The sequence below is a fragment of the Thermomyces lanuginosus genome (assembly GCF_041956635.1).
Source record: "Thermomyces lanuginosus strain ATCC 200065 unplaced genomic scaffold VTN49scaffold_29, whole genome shotgun sequence".
Taxonomy (NCBI): domain Eukaryota; kingdom Fungi; phylum Ascomycota; class Eurotiomycetes; order Eurotiales; family Trichocomaceae; genus Thermomyces; species Thermomyces lanuginosus.
This window is the reverse complement of record NW_027192363.1, coordinates 340,401-356,048: the sequence shown is the minus strand read 5'-3', so window position 1 is coordinate 356,048 and position 15,648 is coordinate 340,401. Positions and strand designations below refer to the sequence as shown.

General features: G+C 52.5%; 8 protein-coding genes across 8 annotated transcripts; 4 read left to right on the top strand and 4 right to left on the bottom strand.

Moving 5' to 3' along the window:
* Positions 1 to 195: 195 nt before the first annotated feature.
* VTN49DRAFT_3626 (uncharacterized protein) lies at positions 196 to 1,280 on the top strand (the record flags this gene model as incomplete). Its single annotated transcript, XM_069411483.1, has 3 exons — positions 196 to 289; positions 355 to 716; positions 771 to 1,280. The coding sequence occupies 3 exons, from the start codon at positions 196 to 198 to the stop codon at positions 1,278 to 1,280; spliced, it is 966 nt and encodes a 321-aa protein (XP_069268097.1).
* A 483-nt stretch (positions 1,281 to 1,763) lies between these two features.
* Positions 1,764 to 2,588, top strand: VTN49DRAFT_3625 (uncharacterized protein; the record flags this gene model as incomplete). Its single annotated transcript, XM_069411482.1, has 2 exons — positions 1,764 to 1,813; positions 1,877 to 2,588. The coding sequence occupies 2 exons, from the start codon at positions 1,764 to 1,766 to the stop codon at positions 2,586 to 2,588; spliced, it is 762 nt and encodes a 253-aa protein (XP_069268096.1).
* Positions 2,589 to 2,744: 156 nt separating this feature from the next.
* On the bottom strand, positions 2,745 to 3,684 carry VTN49DRAFT_3624 (uncharacterized protein; the record flags this gene model as incomplete). The annotated part of the gene is made up of 3 exons (XM_069411481.1): positions 2,745 to 3,386; positions 3,469 to 3,580; positions 3,647 to 3,684. 3 exons carry the CDS (start codon positions 3,682 to 3,684, stop codon positions 2,745 to 2,747), a joined length of 792 nt encoding a protein of 263 aa, XP_069268095.1.
* A 24-nt stretch (positions 3,685 to 3,708) lies between these two features.
* VTN49DRAFT_3623 (uncharacterized protein) lies at positions 3,709 to 4,006 on the bottom strand (the record flags this gene model as incomplete). The annotated part of the gene is made up of 2 exons (XM_069411480.1): positions 3,709 to 3,919; positions 3,996 to 4,006. The coding sequence occupies 2 exons, from the start codon at positions 4,004 to 4,006 to the stop codon at positions 3,709 to 3,711; spliced, it is 222 nt and encodes a 73-aa protein (XP_069268094.1).
* Positions 4,007 to 7,828: 3,822 nt separating this feature from the next.
* Positions 7,829 to 8,520, bottom strand: VTN49DRAFT_3622 (uncharacterized protein; the record flags this gene model as incomplete). Its single annotated transcript, XM_069411479.1, has 3 exons — positions 7,829 to 8,128; positions 8,180 to 8,360; positions 8,423 to 8,520. The coding sequence occupies 3 exons, from the start codon at positions 8,518 to 8,520 to the stop codon at positions 7,829 to 7,831; spliced, it is 579 nt and encodes a 192-aa protein (XP_069268093.1).
* Positions 8,521 to 8,538: 18 nt separating this feature from the next.
* Positions 8,539 to 10,761, top strand: VTN49DRAFT_3621 (uncharacterized protein; the record flags this gene model as incomplete). The annotated part of the gene is made up of 2 exons (XM_069411478.1): positions 8,539 to 8,992; positions 9,071 to 10,761. 2 exons carry the CDS (start codon positions 8,539 to 8,541, stop codon positions 10,759 to 10,761), a joined length of 2,145 nt encoding a protein of 714 aa, XP_069268092.1.
* A 13-nt stretch (positions 10,762 to 10,774) lies between these two features.
* Positions 10,775 to 11,037, bottom strand: VTN49DRAFT_3620 (uncharacterized protein; the record flags this gene model as incomplete). The annotated part of the gene is made up of 2 exons (XM_069411477.1): positions 10,775 to 10,964; positions 11,015 to 11,037. The coding sequence occupies 2 exons, from the start codon at positions 11,035 to 11,037 to the stop codon at positions 10,775 to 10,777; spliced, it is 213 nt and encodes a 70-aa protein (XP_069268091.1).
* Positions 11,038 to 12,138: 1,101 nt separating this feature from the next.
* Positions 12,139 to 13,065, top strand: VTN49DRAFT_3619 (uncharacterized protein; the record flags this gene model as incomplete). The annotated part of the gene is made up of 1 exon (XM_069411475.1): positions 12,139 to 13,065. One exon carries the CDS (start codon positions 12,139 to 12,141, stop codon positions 13,063 to 13,065), a length of 927 nt encoding a protein of 308 aa, XP_069268090.1.
* Between the last annotated feature and the right edge of the window lie 2,583 nt (positions 13,066 to 15,648).

Sequence of the window (15,648 nt, the reverse complement as noted above, 5' to 3'; positions counted from 1 at the left end):
AGTTACGGATACTAACGTAATTTCCAATTTTGTAATAGCTTTGGGTTATTGTCTGCGCGGGGATGCAAACAAAACAAACTCTCTCCATCCGTCATCAGCATGATCGGCATTTGAGCTTCTTTTGAAGGAGATCAAACCTGTCAAATCTCGGTTAGAGCCGTGGAAAACTGATACTCAGCCGTCGCCAGGCCTGCAATGGCTAAATCACAAGATGTCCCTTTGGATGAAGTGCTGTGGCGGTCGCCACAACATGTTGAGATGATGGGAGGCTTTCTACATTCCAACAACAGTACGCTTCTCAAGTAGATAGTTCAATGGGATGGAGCATTTGACTGACGTTGGAGCACGCATCAGTTCTCTTTTATTTTGCCGAGTCACCTTTTTTTGATGCGACCTCGAATAACGCCTCCCTTGCGATCCAGGCCAGCTACAATGAAGCGTTCCGACATTACATCGAGACGCGCGAGGCCTTCGAGGGGCGATTAAAGACAATGCAGGGTTTGGAGTTTGTCGTTGCATACGATCCATTGCAAGCGGCCGCCCAGTCTGAGACACAGTTTGCGCACCCACCGGGGAACATCTGGGTTATCCGGAAGCAGTTGCGCCATAAGCGGCCCGGGCTAGAAGATGATATCGTGGTGCTGTCTACATACTATGTTGTTGGGGATGCGATCTACATGGCGCCATCGATATCGAAGATTGTCGGGAATCGAGTCGTAAGTCTACTGTTCGGAGCATCTGGCAGATGAATTAAAACGCTAATTGGGCAGCTTACGTCCGTTACGTCCCTGACGAAACTACTCAATACTGCTTCTCCGCTCCCAGTATTCACTCCTTCCCACGGGCACACGTATCTGCCACCGGAGCCGAAGGCACAAGATACTGTGCAGGCGGCGACACAGTCTCAACCAAGCAAGCAATCGTCGCCTGCGCCAGGTTCACAGGCCCAGCAAAAGGCGTCAGTCGAAGATACAGGCAGTCAATCGACGGACGCAGTGACCGACACGCGGAACTTAATCGAAGCATTTGGCCTGTTGTCCAGGTATGGTGACGAATATATGGATGAGAACCCGCTCGTGGGCGAGCCTGGTTCGTTCATCCTCTCAAAAACCAATGAGCCAGCGCCGGCTAGCCGCCCCCCTCCCAAGCCAGGCTTTCAACCGCCTGGTAGGATGGCAACGCCGGCCACAGACGCACCAACGCCGGCGAACCGGAGCATCAGGGGTGCGGACAGCGATGCAGAAACGAAGGAACGGGTAAAACAAAGAAGGATAGCTTGACATTGATATGGAGAATTTAATTTTGACGCACTTTCTTGGTGGGGGAGGGGCGTTTGTTTTGGTTGCAGCTTTTCTGCATTGATACCCTAGAATTCGACGTCTGGCGTTTATCGGGATTTAAAATTGACGCCCTGGGTACATCTATGAAGTCCTCCATACTCGTAGATTTCCATGAATCCATGAAAGGGCGGGCAAATCCAATACGATTTTAGACTTCTCCGACGGGAAACTCTCCGAAGTTGACTCATCCACTGGGTCTGTTCCAAACCAAATGCAACCTGCTAGGGAGCCGACGCTCTGTAAATGAAGAAAGTGATATAGAACCACCATTCTTCCTCATAGAATTGCGGCATTGTCCAATCTTTCCTTCGTGGAGGGAGTGGTTAGTACTTACTGTCCTGTTACGACACGGCTACATAGATTCCTTTGACTTTTTGGAGTCTAGAAGTATTTTGCATCACATCGACCAAAGACCCAGGCAAGATGAGCCCAACAGCAACGGAGGAAATCAAACCAACAGTGGTTTGCGTCTTGTACGTTTGTCCCATGCAATATCTCGCATGCAACAGAAAACTGACGCATAGGACTCTTTCCAGTTGCGGATCGGTGGCGGGGTCTGATCCTGCACATCTAGAAGCCGCGCGGGCACTGGCCCGGGAATTCCACAAACACAACGTCCACCTGGTCTACGGTGGAGGCACGAACGGACTTATGGGGGAGCTTGCACGCACGCTGGTGTCGCTATCCGGGCCGCAGGCGGTCCATGGGATCATTCCGCGGGCACTGGTGAAGGTGGAAGAGGGGTACAAGGACGCGAAGGAGACCGATGCGGGGACGGGTCAGGTGCAGACCGGTTCCGGAAAGACGCATGAGAGGACTGTGACGGGCAAAACCGCCGCCGATGTCAAGGACAAGCGGACGCGCATCGTCGAGTCCGAGTATGGCGTCACGACGATCGTGCCGGACATGCATACGCGGAAACGGCTGATGGCGACCAAGGTCTTGGAGGGTGGGCCAGGTTCTGGTTTCGTCGCACTCGCCGGTGGCTTTGGAACCCTCGAGGAGGTCATGGAGATGACTACCTGGAACCAACTGGGTATTCACAAGGCTGGCATCGTTGTCTTGAATATTAACGGCTACTGGGACGGTCTCCTGGACTGGGTCCGGAATTCCGTCGAGAATGGATTCGTCAGCAAGGCCAATGGCGAGATCCTCGTTCCTGTCACAAAGGTCGAGGACGTTTTACCGAAACTGCTCAGCTACAAGGCTAGCGCGGACCGGTTCCAGTTGAATTGGGGCGAAGAGTAGAGCTTCATAAAGAGGCCTTTTTTTTCGGTTTTGTATGCATGGCGATAGACGTCTACGTGTAATTATTCAAATCCAAACTCGTGTCCTGGTAGAAATCCATCATTCAACAAGCACATGTTATAGCAGTCCGGAGTGGTGCAAGCCCGAGAAACATGATCATGCATCCACCTCCATTGCGCCACCTTCTTCTCCTTCTCCGCTAGAACTAGACCCATCCAATGCCTCCAGTAGAGGGGCAACATCCTGTCCGTCGTACAATTTGAACGGCTCGATCTTGTTCCTCGAACCCGGAGGTGCTATCCCCACCACGCCCACCGTTGTGTTCTCGATAGTCAGCTCCTTGTCCTGAGAGAGAGTCTCCTTGAGCGCCTTGAGGCCATGTGCAATAAGCTCCTCCCTTGAACTGTCGGCAAACTGGTCCAGGTTCTTCTCAAGATACGTCCGCGCCATTTGCGATCGTGCTCCAATCGCACAAGCGATCATCTCCTGCGTAAGCCCAGATGGCTGAAACTCATACAGATGAGCCCCCGAATCATCCACTCCGGCCACCAGCAGTCCCACACCGTACGGCCGTTTTCCGTAGATCTGTGTGTTTGTTTGTGCTCGCTCGCCGATCTGCGACAAGATCTTTTCGAGCGAGATTGCTCGCCCATACGTCAGCCGTGAACTTAGAGATTGCTGCTTCATGAAGTTCGAGAGAACCCGGGCATCAGATGCTAAGCCCGCAATTGCGATTCCCAGATGTGAGTCGATTTCAATCACTTTCTTCTGGTAGGAGGACAGCTCTTCGGCATTGCGCTACAAATATCATCATACGGTCAGCAATTCAGCAGCGCCTAGGAAATAGAATCTCGAAGCTGGCCAGAGAGTCGAGCTCTACCTTCAACCCAGCAAGCACCGCATGCGTCTTGCTAACAATACCAACCACTACCGAGCCCTGTTTTACGGCCTCCTGTGCATATTCGACCTGGAATATCCGGCCCTGCGGCGAACTAGCTCGTGGGATTCACAGTCAGCATTCCGGTTAGGTTCGATGCACATTTCCAGCTCACACTCACAAGGTTACGGAATCGTTATCGTAGTTGTTCCTGAACATGACGGAAGATATTCGCCGAAATTACTAGACGACGAGGGGATCGTTTAGGAAGACGTAAGTGTCCAAATGGCTCTCAGCTTCCCCGACGTGCCGAACTGGAGTAATGTGAAGAGAAAGCGAAGCAATTCCGTGGCCAAGAATGGAGGACGTTGGGATTGAATCGAAGCTATGATGACACCAGGCACAACGACGACGCGTTTTGGTTAGGTACTGGGAGCTCCAGCCACATTCGTGGCTTATTCAAGTCAAGCCACAATTGGCCGTCTGAGGACGGTACCACGTAAACCACTAACCTATGACACAGCTCATACCGTAACCACATCGACAAGCCATTAGTGATGATTCGGGTGATTCCAAAACACAAGTATCCAAAAGTACAAACCATGAAACAGGCCGATTGTCAATTGCGCAACTTCCTACAGGAGGATCTAACCGCTCAACTATCTACTTCAATCAAATGCCAGCTTCAATCATGTTCACTGAGAGAAGGCTACCAGATCGCTTCATCTCATCTATGCTTCGGAACTGTCTCCAAGTCTTTGACGGTATTTCTTGAATGTCAGGCTCAATTGTTGAAATGAGGTGTTCCCAGGTAGAAGCATTCACCGATGCTGTAGTATTCAAAATCCACCAACGGCCCTTCTGCTTTGAGCAGGATTGTTCATGGTCGTGACAAACTTGGATCGTTTGGATGCGATTTTCTCCGTCGAATTTGGAGATTCTGGCGATATACAAAGGCTGGTTTCCCATCGTCAAAGTCGAGGATATCAAGAACTCAGTCTCGAATCGAAAACGTGTTTCTGCCTTTGCGGTGCATTGGCGATGTGATCGAGATAGACAGCTTGACCAGGGATTGCCTTAGTTCCTCTGCTTCGTCACGGATTGACTGTATGAAAAAGGGATCTGGCTTGTTTCGACTTTCCTCAAAGGAGACCGACGTGCCCAGATGATGAGTCTGGTGTTGCTGCACTTTTGACCTTTGGAAATCTTGGAACCTCTCCAGCTCAGCTTTCTTGCTTAACGACGTCGGAGATGGTAATGATGGCATGTCTCCCGGAAAGAATTTGGCGACCAAAAGCTACAATGCCGAGCGCTCCGCAGATTGGCAGTTCTTTCCTAAGCCTCCTTTCAGACGGTCTGACACGCTACGACAGAAGATATCAATGGTATATTTGTATCGATGGATTCCGCAGGCGATAGTCTGCATTTGACTGCTACGTGCTCCATGCCAACAAGGGCAGCCTGGGTCGTGATGGAATGTTTGTCCGCTGAATTAGTACTCATTTGATCTTTCAAGTATTCCAGGGAAGCGACAGACCAGTGCTCAGACAACGCAAATATATTTCAAGAGATTCAATGGCTCCTTCACAAAACAACAACTCGAAGACAGAATCTCCGGTTTACACGGCTCTGGTTTGCAAGCGCAGGATTCCACGGTAAAGGCTACGCATAGTATCTGGCAATGTACAGGTACACTGTCGTGCACTGCCTGTCGGACATGGTGGGTCGATCATGACCTGGATGTTGACACGCTCATTCTCCGAGTATCCGGAATCCCTCCAGATATCGAGAGAGCTGGCTCGAGAATATCGGCCCACAGGAAGCATGATGAAGAAGTGTATTGCATGTATCCGCACATCACGATACGCAAAAGGCGTGCAGGGATGCGAGGATTAGACATGCTGCAAGGGTGAGAAGACATTCATTCGCCCAGGTTTTGAGGGTCTATGGAAGTCTAGCCGACTCTACCCATCATTGCTGCCCATCATGTATCCATCACCTGCCGTTGCCGTTCAATTAACTTCTGATCTCTTCAGACGATTGATAATATCGATATCGTAGTTGGTGTAGAGCCGATTTAGAAATCATCATTGGCCATTCTAGTCCCGACGTCCACTGATCTCTCCATATCATCGTCCCATGGTGTATGCCACCGTTCCGGCGGTGTTACCGGATCATTTTGAAATCCCGCATGTCATACCATCCACTGTAAAGTCGCAAGAGTGTGCGTGCTGAGCATCCGATTGCCCAGACGAACTTTTAAGGAACTACCCAGAACGGGGAACAGCTATTTGTTCCCAGAATCACTCCGCTGTACTCCGTACTGTAGGTTCTTTTTCGTGAATGGCTACGACCTGGTCGGCAAAATCTGTACTTGTGTCCATGACCTTGTCGCAAAGAGAATGGTGTTGAGTTCGAGGGTAAACGCCAGATTAATTCATGATTTGTATAACTCTGCCGTTCACGACTAGTCGTACGGGTGTCCATACTTGGCGTTCGGGGTTGTTACCGGAACTCGTGGAAGCACCTACATCGAGTAGTCTCAAGGCCGCTGCACACGGATCGTACGGCCTCGTAAGCCTCCATTCCAATCGAATCGGTTCCTCAATCCAGTCAGGACTATTACTTGATGCCGCATTGCGCAAGAGGCCACGATACCGCCTTCTTCCGGTAGTGAGTGCAAACACTGCAAAAGCCATGCCCTCTGCGAAAGAAAAACCAATCATCAGCCGTACTCGGGATGATTGAGTCACGTGTATCTCTTGGCATTTGACCCACATCTACTATTCGCGGTTAGCGCCAATCACTGGTCCCGTCCTTCGCCCGTTTTGGTCATCATGAACAATTTGATTGGCGGGTGGCCTGCCCTACTGCCCAACCCGGAACCAACTGCAGGCAGGCGTTTGCAGTTGCGAGTCATGGATGGGAAAAAAATGGTGGCAAGCATCAAGAGTCATGGTCAGCCCGGTGAGCCAACGCAGTGAGTCATGGAGCTTCATGATTCATCAGTTCCATCAGTTCGGCTCCGTTTGTGGGATCATTTGATCCGTGATCAGATGGAAAGGTGAATCAAGACCCGACATCTCTCGATCGTACGGAGTGCGAGTACGGGAGGACGCCGTATTCCGCCGTCTCTGCCTCTGCCTTCAATCAGCCAACTCAAAAGGAGGTCAGGGATGACACCATGTAGTGGTTGCCTAGTATTGGAGCACACCCTCGCTTCCCTCCTATCCGGTGTGGGTAGAATACTGTTGTATGATGGAATTCGGAAGCAGCCCCTTTTGATTGATTGCAGTAGGAGCTTCGGTGTACGTTTTAGTGCTTGATTTTGATGGCATGGGGGAGCAGCATCATGTCGCTACGTTTTTAGTCCAGAGGTAATTCTTGCCAGATGGCACAGCTTGATGCAGCCTTCTCGGCGCAAAGGCCGTTATCGGAATCCTGCCAAATGATCAAATCAAACATGATCTGCATTCTGATCTGGGAACAAATTTAGATTTGGCAGCTGGCAGTGCTTCCAGTCATCCATGCGTAGGTACCGTTCGGTGCTGATCTCTGCTCTGCTGCCTGTGGGAAGAGAGTTGGGCGCCCTTCATGTTTGGAGGCAGCCCCCCGGAAAGACGCTCGACGAGAATAGATAACCTAGGTAGTGAACTCTGTGCGTGAGATGGATGCCTATACCACCCATACAACCTGGTACTTTGGCAGCGTCCTAGTCTCCCTTTCTGCCTGTGGCCGTTCGTAACTGGACGAGGAAAGTCAGGAGAAATTTCTAAGGGCAGCGCCACTCTGGAGTGGTCTCCGGCCCGGCGGCAAATCCCAGCCTCTCTCCAGCCCCAATACCCAAGCAAGCCCCAAAGCCAAAAGCCAAATCAAGCCGCCCTAAAATCCCGCTGGTCTTTGCCCGCTAATCGGCCTTCTCTGGTCTCCATCCTTCGGGCCCGAACGACTCGGTCGACTCATACTTGCCTCATAGTCATAGAGTTCGTCCGCCTGTATAATAGCATTCCCGATCTCCCCCATCTCCGTACGTTTTCTCTAAGACGCGTCGCATCCTCGGCTCTCCCCTCGGCTGGTTCCTAGGCTGGCCTCTGGGCGGTCCGAAGAAAAGTCGACCAAACGCCACTCCACTCGCCACCAGTGGAGTGAAGACGGAGTGGTCATCAAGAATCTTGGGTGAGCTTCCGAAGACGTGAGCACTGACGATCCCCAACCCCCCTCTGCTGCCTGCTGCGGTGCCCGTTTAGGCTCTCGATGTCATTACTTGCTCCGCTCTGTCGCCACTACTCGCGTTCCTGAGTCAACCCGCAGCAAGTGGCGGCTGGCCAACATAAGAGAGCTCAGCACGCGCCAGGTAGCATCTTCAGAACGCTGGGCTGATCAGTCTCGTGTTTGCAGGTCCAACATCCAGTGTACCGCCTGGTTCCTCGACTGCCTGCCGCAAGCTGCGCGACATCCAGGAACGTTGCCTGGGTGTTAGGCAAAACCCTTCCTCGCCTGAGTTATTCCATCTCGCCGCATCTTCAAAATGTACCCTTCTTGCGAACTGGCTATGAAACCGATCATCTGCGCTACCATTCCCGTCTGTATCGATTCTGCTGTGACCGTTCCTCTCGTTTAAATCGATCTTGTGGATCTCAGTCTCCTGTGCGATGCGCTGCAACTAGTATTCGCAACGGATCGTTTGAATACCTGCGCATCGCAAAGAAATAACTTGCGGTCTCGTTGAATCAGTCGACGTCGGAGTGATACTGCGGTGATCGGTCCTCGCCGGCTCTACATTCGTCATCTCTCGCGTTTTGTCCCACCGAAGTACTTCTCTGAACTCGACGCATTGAAGCCCTTCACCACATAGGCCTTGCCGTCGCCTGATATCAAAAGACGGCTGTGTGTATCTTCCTGGCTCGCGTTTCGGTTCCTGGCTTCCCGGTTTAGCTGCTACCACGGTTTAACATACTGTTGATCCCCAGTCAATCCTTTCTCGAAGTTAGAGCGCATCCTGCGTGCATATTTAATCACAAGGAACGGTCCGGTCGGTGAGGCATTCACCACCATACACGTGCCTATTCTTCGATGATGGCTGGGATCGACTATCCGGGTTTGAATATGCCCAATCCCTATCAACAGAAAATTGCCAACGCCCACCCTTACGTTTCGTCGGTTGCCTCATCGGCATCCTCCTCCTCGTCCTCGGTGTTTTCACTCGATGGCGTCTCCTCTCAGAGCTCAATTTCCTCTTTATCGACTCATGGCGCGGATACCGTCTGGGAGCATGAGGCATTGGGGGAGGGAACAAGTCGAGCTGGACCCCTTAACACTTCATCATGCGAACCAGCTGGTCGCGTTTCCCGGACGGCTGTCAGGGCCTCTTGCATAAAGACCACTGATGCGCCGGTACCGCCGGAGCTGCGAATGCATCCTCGGCGAACGACGTCATCCCATGGGACATCTGCCTCCGGTCCTAGGCACCCCCCGTCGCTTGTTCGGCAAAACGAGCGCAAAATCAACTTCGTTGACAATCTTGTCGGTAAGTCACACTTACCAAAGGAGAATATCTCACCTTCTCGATCTTTGTCGCAGTCGCTAAGCCATATCTTGTGCTAAGATTCTGCCGCTCAACTTGTCGAAACGATCTGGCCGCTTTCCGTCGTTGCCCCCCGCAGCAGTGACTCTTCCGCAAACTGCAAAGGCGTCCTGCCTCTGCGTACCTTTATTCAGGAGACTCTGCGCAGGTCTCGCACTAGCTACAGCACCTTACAAGTAGCTTTATACTATCTGATCAAAATCCGGCCTCATGTGCCCAGCCACAATTTCACCACGGAACAGCCGCGTGACAAGCCTGCTCACCGCGCCATGCAGTGTGGTCGGCGCATGTTCCTTGCTGCACTTATTCTTGCCTCCAAGTACCTGCAGGATCGGAATTATTCGGCACGTGCATGGAGCAAGATTTCGGGACTCAACACAACGGAAATCAACCAGAACGAAATGATGTTTTTGCAGGCCGTCAACTGGGAGCTACACATTCCTCAGAATATTTACCACAAGTGGACCTCAATTGTGTTGAAATACACCTCGACGGCCGGTGGCCCCTCAGCCGGGGAAGACTCGTGGCGAAACATCATACCCAAGCTGACTCCCGACCTGGACATTGTGGACATCGAACCGTCTACTCCGTCATCTTGCTACGGTTTTGATACCATGCCGGAGTCACCTTCCCCTTCCCGCTCGTCCAGTGTCGAGACTCCCAATGATCAGACGCCGACCAACACGCGTGTACAGCAGCCTCAAGCAGCGCCTCGTCTGGATGCTGCAAATCAATCACACCCAACAGCATTGCCTTCCCTTCCAAAGTTGGGCTTGCTTCCGACTCCTCAGTTGACGCCTCAGTGCAATGCCGCCTGGACTCCTGCAGCGAGTGCTCCAGGCTGCCCGTTGAGGCGGACTTCTATTGGCGCTGCAATGTCTCATGCCCAGAGCATGAGTTTGGCACGGTCGACGTTGGATCAGCGTCCGTCTCAGCCATTACTTGGTTGCCGTACCGGAAGTACGGATTCATACCCGTTCTTGACTCGTCGTTCGTCGCTTGCGCGCTCCGCTTCAACTGTCTCGTCTCCAGAGTCAATGATCTCTGACGTGTCTACGGTCTCTTCCCGCTCATCGCGGTCGTCGTCGATCTCATCCTGCTCTTCGTCGACTGCTGCCTCGAGTCAGGCGCGTCTGGCTGTGACGGCAACTCGCCGTTGCGCAACGAACATGTTGAAAGAATGCCGGAAGAACCTGGCTATTCAGACCCCGATCGATGAATCGGCGGCATTCTGTCAATCTCCAGAGACGACCGACCTGGATGTGGGATCTTCAGTTGCTGATCTCTCCAGCTTCTCGTTGAATACACCGGCAGACGTGACAGCTTGCGAAGCGGCTCAAGGATTGTGCGAGTTGTCCGCCGCGGCCACCCGATCCGGCTCGTCTCAGGAACCTGTAGGTAATCTGGGCCGTCGCCGAAAGCGCGGTCGAACGCCGTCGCAAGACCTCTCCCTGCAGCGGCAAGTCCGGCAGCTGATGGCTGTCGATTCCAACCAGGGACAAGAGGTAGTTCTCCCTGACCGGCATTTGCCCGATTCGTTTCTCGTTTCCGAATCAAAGGGACCGTCGGCGTCCCTCGAGGGCCAATACGGTACTATGAAGTACTCGATTCCGATTGCCCAACCGGGCAGCATCAAGCGTGCATGCTGCAGCTTCGACTTGCAGCACATTGTCAACTCTGATATTCGACGCGAATGCATGAATTTGAACTAGGGTGACTGGATGGTTACTGTTCTTGCATGGGTGTGTGTGTGTGTCTGGGTCTTTGGGTGGCCGGAGGGGGGTGTTCATCGGGATTGATCTCTTGTAATGGGCGGGTTTGACTACTGTGCCAAAATACTTGACGCTCTTTGAGGACGGCATCTGTATATAGATACCCCGCTGTCATCCAAGAGTGGTCAACATTCAGCCGTGCTCTGCGATGATTCTGTATTATGTCTACTCTGTAGTCCTAACCACTCCGTACAAGAACATACTGGTGAGTCTCATTCTGCACCGGAAGACGGAATTCGTTGAGTACAGCATTGCCTCTGGCATGTACAGGTCGCCTCTCATTCCCATACGGTATTCTAAAGTCTGGCTTTCAGCAGATTCTTGCCAAGGCCTGAGGCTTTTCATCATGATTCATTGACTGGGCACTCCGTCCGGAGTGTCCGGAGTACAGAGCACCGAATTCTTGACCAATTTGTAAGCATTTTGGTTCCAATGCCACATCTTCCGGCAAAGACCCAGAAGCATTAGGAGTACGGTGTACTATTTTTACAACGTACGAGTTGGGAGAACGAGTTTAGTACTTCTTGCCCGAGAGTTCATCCTTTAGATCAAGTCCTGAAAACGATCGGACGCGCCCGTTCGCATCCTGACCATCGTGTTCCTAGGCTTATCATTTGTCGACTGAGTCAATAAATACTGAGCGGAAAATAACGAATGACTCATTCTGTTCGGGCCAACTTCACTGCACTTTGAAAACATTCCGCTCAGCTTTGGGGTTGAACCGCAGAGAACATCCCATTCATTCCCCAAATTGATCATGCCAAGACCTGTCAACGTAAGCCACTGACAAGGGTACCGGATTAGGCTAGCGGGAACCCCCCATTGGGAAAAACGTCTTCCCCGCTGGGCGCCAGCCCAATCCGATCTCCACTTCAATTGGTGAACTCCAAGTTGACGAGGGGATCGGCATCAACAGCGAGTTTCTCTGCAGTTCACCGTCTGCACGTCGGCCATTCTGCGGAGTGCCTTGGTACCAGCAACCAGGTTCACCGCTTCCAAGGTCGCGCAGATTTGGTTCAAACTGCCTTCCAAGAATGGCGTAGTGTACAGTTAATCAGCAGAGGACCTTCACAACTCCGAGCTGACTCTTGATGAGGGGTCCAATTGCCGAATCTATCCCGAGATCCCGATTAACACCACTGATTCCGGTCGATTAATGCCCTCTGTTTGCGCGGTTCCACTTCTCCGCATACTATCCAAGTGCCGACCTGCTTACGTCTTAACCCAGCTAGTAGCTGTATTCGTGTTCGCGTTGTTTCATTCAACCCTTGCTCGTGGATTTTGAGACTATTTTAATCCGCAGCTCCGGTCGGACCAATGCTGCGTCAGTGGCTGGCTGGGATCTCGCTCTGTTGGGCGGCCATCACTGCCACACCGTTTGTGGCCGTTGGAAACAATGAATTGGGACAGGCTTTCCTAGAGGCCAATGGCAGAGAGGACCCGTTGAAAGATTTTGTGTCGGATGTTACGCGGAACAAGGACACAGCCAAGAAGGAGAACGGCTCCGATCACCCACGATTTCCCGTGATTGGTGACAATTGGGATAGCTCGTTCGAAGATGACGTCCCCGAGTCTCTGGGTCGTCCGTCGTGGTTTACTTCCGCCCTGCTGGCACGTCGTCTGCTGGCTCTTTCGTCCGTCGGAGCGGTATCAACGGTCTACCCGCCCTCTGACTCGTACCGTGGTCCTCCGGGTCTAGAGGGCGTCCCGATTAGTCTCCCCGAATATTTCGCCGATTGTCCCGGAGTGTTGGACGATGAGGAGGAAGGAAACCCCATATTTCTGGGCCTCTACGTATCGACAACATTCCGAAATATCGCTTCGGGGTCAAATGTCAGCCTGGCCATTGACTGGTGGGATCAACTGAACAAAACCGAGCCCTTGTATCCGGGGTTCCCGCTCAGCCCGGCGGGGCTTCCGCGGGTCTCGCTCCTGGGGTATGTGGAACGGATCGATTCTTCGATTGATAAAAATACCCAGCATGAGCTGGAGGCATGCTTCCTTGCCGCTCATCCCGACGCCAAGGTGTGGCTTCCTGGTGCTCCGAATAGCCCGCATGCGGGATTCTGGGCAAGAATGGTCGTCACGCATGCGTTTTGGATCGGAGGATTTGGCGACTTGGCGCAAATCGGATGGCTCAATATGACGGAGTGGAAGGGGATCGGACGGCACCGGAGCGCCGCGGGGATTGGCGACGGCCGTGGATGGGAGAGTGTGCGCCTGCCTGGAGAGGGTGACCACTAAATGATGTCTTATGAATACGGCGGGAATCACATACCTCGCTGTCTACGGGGCCTTCTCCATCGTATTACTATCGTTAGCAAAGAGCTCAAAGCCATCGCGCGGCGTCTCTGTTCATACACAAGCTCAGCATGGATGGAAACGATACTGCTAGTATCAATTACGATATTTATGTGGCATACCAGTCAACCTGAAACGTCCGGGGCGTGGGCATAATTTTCGTAGCAGTGCTAAGAGGCTCGTCCTGTGCTCAGTTTTGTTGTTGATAACATCGAAGCTCTTATCAACGTGTCGGGTCCTAGCTCACGTCAGAATTCACAAATATGCTGGGGGGAAATTGCAATTGCAGAAGTCCACATTCCTGTTTCGGTTAAAACTTGCTGATCCGGCTTGCTTTCAAAGCTTGTTCCTCGATTTTCAGTCCAGGGTCCATGCTTGCCAACTTTGCTCTCATTCCTCGTCCTGGCGGAACCCTCATATTCATAGTATCATATCCAATTGCACCGGGTTCTGATAGTAGTAGTCCTTCAACTATGCAGCATGTGCTTTATCATTGAGATATGAAAGGCGGAGGGAGATTGGGCTCTGGATCCCATTCGATCCACCGCCGTTTCTCCGCGGAGATCCAGTCGAGCTCTGTGGTTCATGCTAGAAGCCATTCTCGGATCCGATTGCACCATTCTGTTATCACAAGGGTACCTTCGAATTGGGAACGCATTGGGCCGCAGACATCCACTAAAGATAAAAATTGTGCTGTCGTATATAAAGGCGACTCGCTTCGGTGTCGCTCGTTCACCGTTTATCATTCTATCACTTATCGCCCCGTTATCCAACGGCTGCGATGGAAGCTCCGGATCGTTATCGAAGCACCGGCTCTGAATGGGTGATATAAGGTGCGTCAGCTTGATAAAATAGATACACTCAGGGGTCTTATCTCCCTCTGCGGCGCGTCAGCAGCTTGCTTGCCGTGCAGATCGACGAAATATAAAGCATGGCGATCCTGCCCGTTGTTTTGCTGGGGGTTCGAGGCGCATGGTCACTGGCAAGCCCAAGGGCCCAAGGACAGCACCCAGCCGCCTGAAGTTCCTTGGACTCTCGCAGGCTACAATGCTGCCTATTAGGGGGACTACGATCCTATGATTGCCCACTGGCCAGTCCCAGAGTGATTTTGACAAGGAGGCGGCCATTTCAGTGATGGCCCAAAGTGAGTTGGCTGTGGTTTTGGACAAGGCCAGTTGAGTTCCCAAAACTGCTGCTACCTTATTATGTACGCAACGCTATCGCCGTCCGCCAACCATCGTCGAGAATGAATTGACTCGCCCCCGAAGCCACGCTACCCTGGCTGCCGACCGTGGAAAAGCGCCCAGAGCGCTCGACGGATTTTATGCTCAAGCGCCGAAGCCGCGAATTTACGGTCCTGCTACACATAGAGTTTTGCCTTGCAGCGAGATTCATGTTGGACCGGCAGCTTCGCCTCTCCTGTGATCCGAGTCACGGTGCGCTTTTGCCATCATCTTAATGAAGGAATTTGTAAGACCCCATCGCGGGGCGTCTTGCCTTGCGTCTCCGATCACGAGACGGTGCAGTGGTTACGAGTGCCAAATGGGACTATCACGATCGGCCGCCTGCGCGCAAACGGCAAGGAGTGGTGGCCATGGCAATTAATTGAACATCCCCGAAATTCAATTGCAAATGGCCATCCTCGCGCTGCTTGGCGTGTCGGGTCGATGGACTTGTCCATGTGGCGACGGACCGAGCAACATTCAGCTTTCGGCCGCAACCTCCGGGGGTGTGCGAAATTATCTCCGCTGATGCCTCGTGCCGTCGTGGCAAGAGGAAGTAATTTGCCACGGAGGCTACGCAGGGTCTGGCCTGCGTGCCGGAGCTGTTCCAAAATTTAGCCGCAGCGGGAGCACTCCTGCTCTCATCATGGCGAGGATGGAAAAGCAGAATGCTCTCCCGTTCCTGGTGGAATGCAGGCTTCTCTCCTCCTGAACAGGGACTAGGATGTGTTGACGGTGCGGTATTCTATAAAACCCGAACTGGGAAGTGCAGCCCGCTTCGTCGACCCCTTGTCAGATCTGCCGGTCGGCCAGGTCCTAACCTCACTACTTTCTCTTTATTTACCATGACCGCGTTTGCCGACTAGGTTAGCAGGGGTCTCTGGAACGTCGTCATTGTAACCTGGCCTCGGTGCATGAACCTGAAATTCGGCTCGCCCCAAAATGGATGGTCTCTCCTCGACTCCAGTATCAATACCGAGCTGAACCCTGTCAGTACGGTATGACGTACCGTTGTCGGGTAATTTAGGAAGCTAGGCGGAGGAATTCTGTTGGTTGGCGGGGCGGAGGGCTGCTCTAAAATGCAGGTGGAGGTGCGATTGACGGTACGCTTATCTTATCAGTAGGCCAGATAGAGTGCTCTCTGCGGCCCGATCGAATTGATAAGGTCATCGCGTTTGGTTATCGATTTACTATGGACGCGTTCTTTGGTCGCATTAATTAGTACTATTTTGCTCGAGGCCTGCAATAATTAATGTACTCCGCTCCCGCACGGCGGGAGCTGCGTCGGACGGGGTTTTCTTTC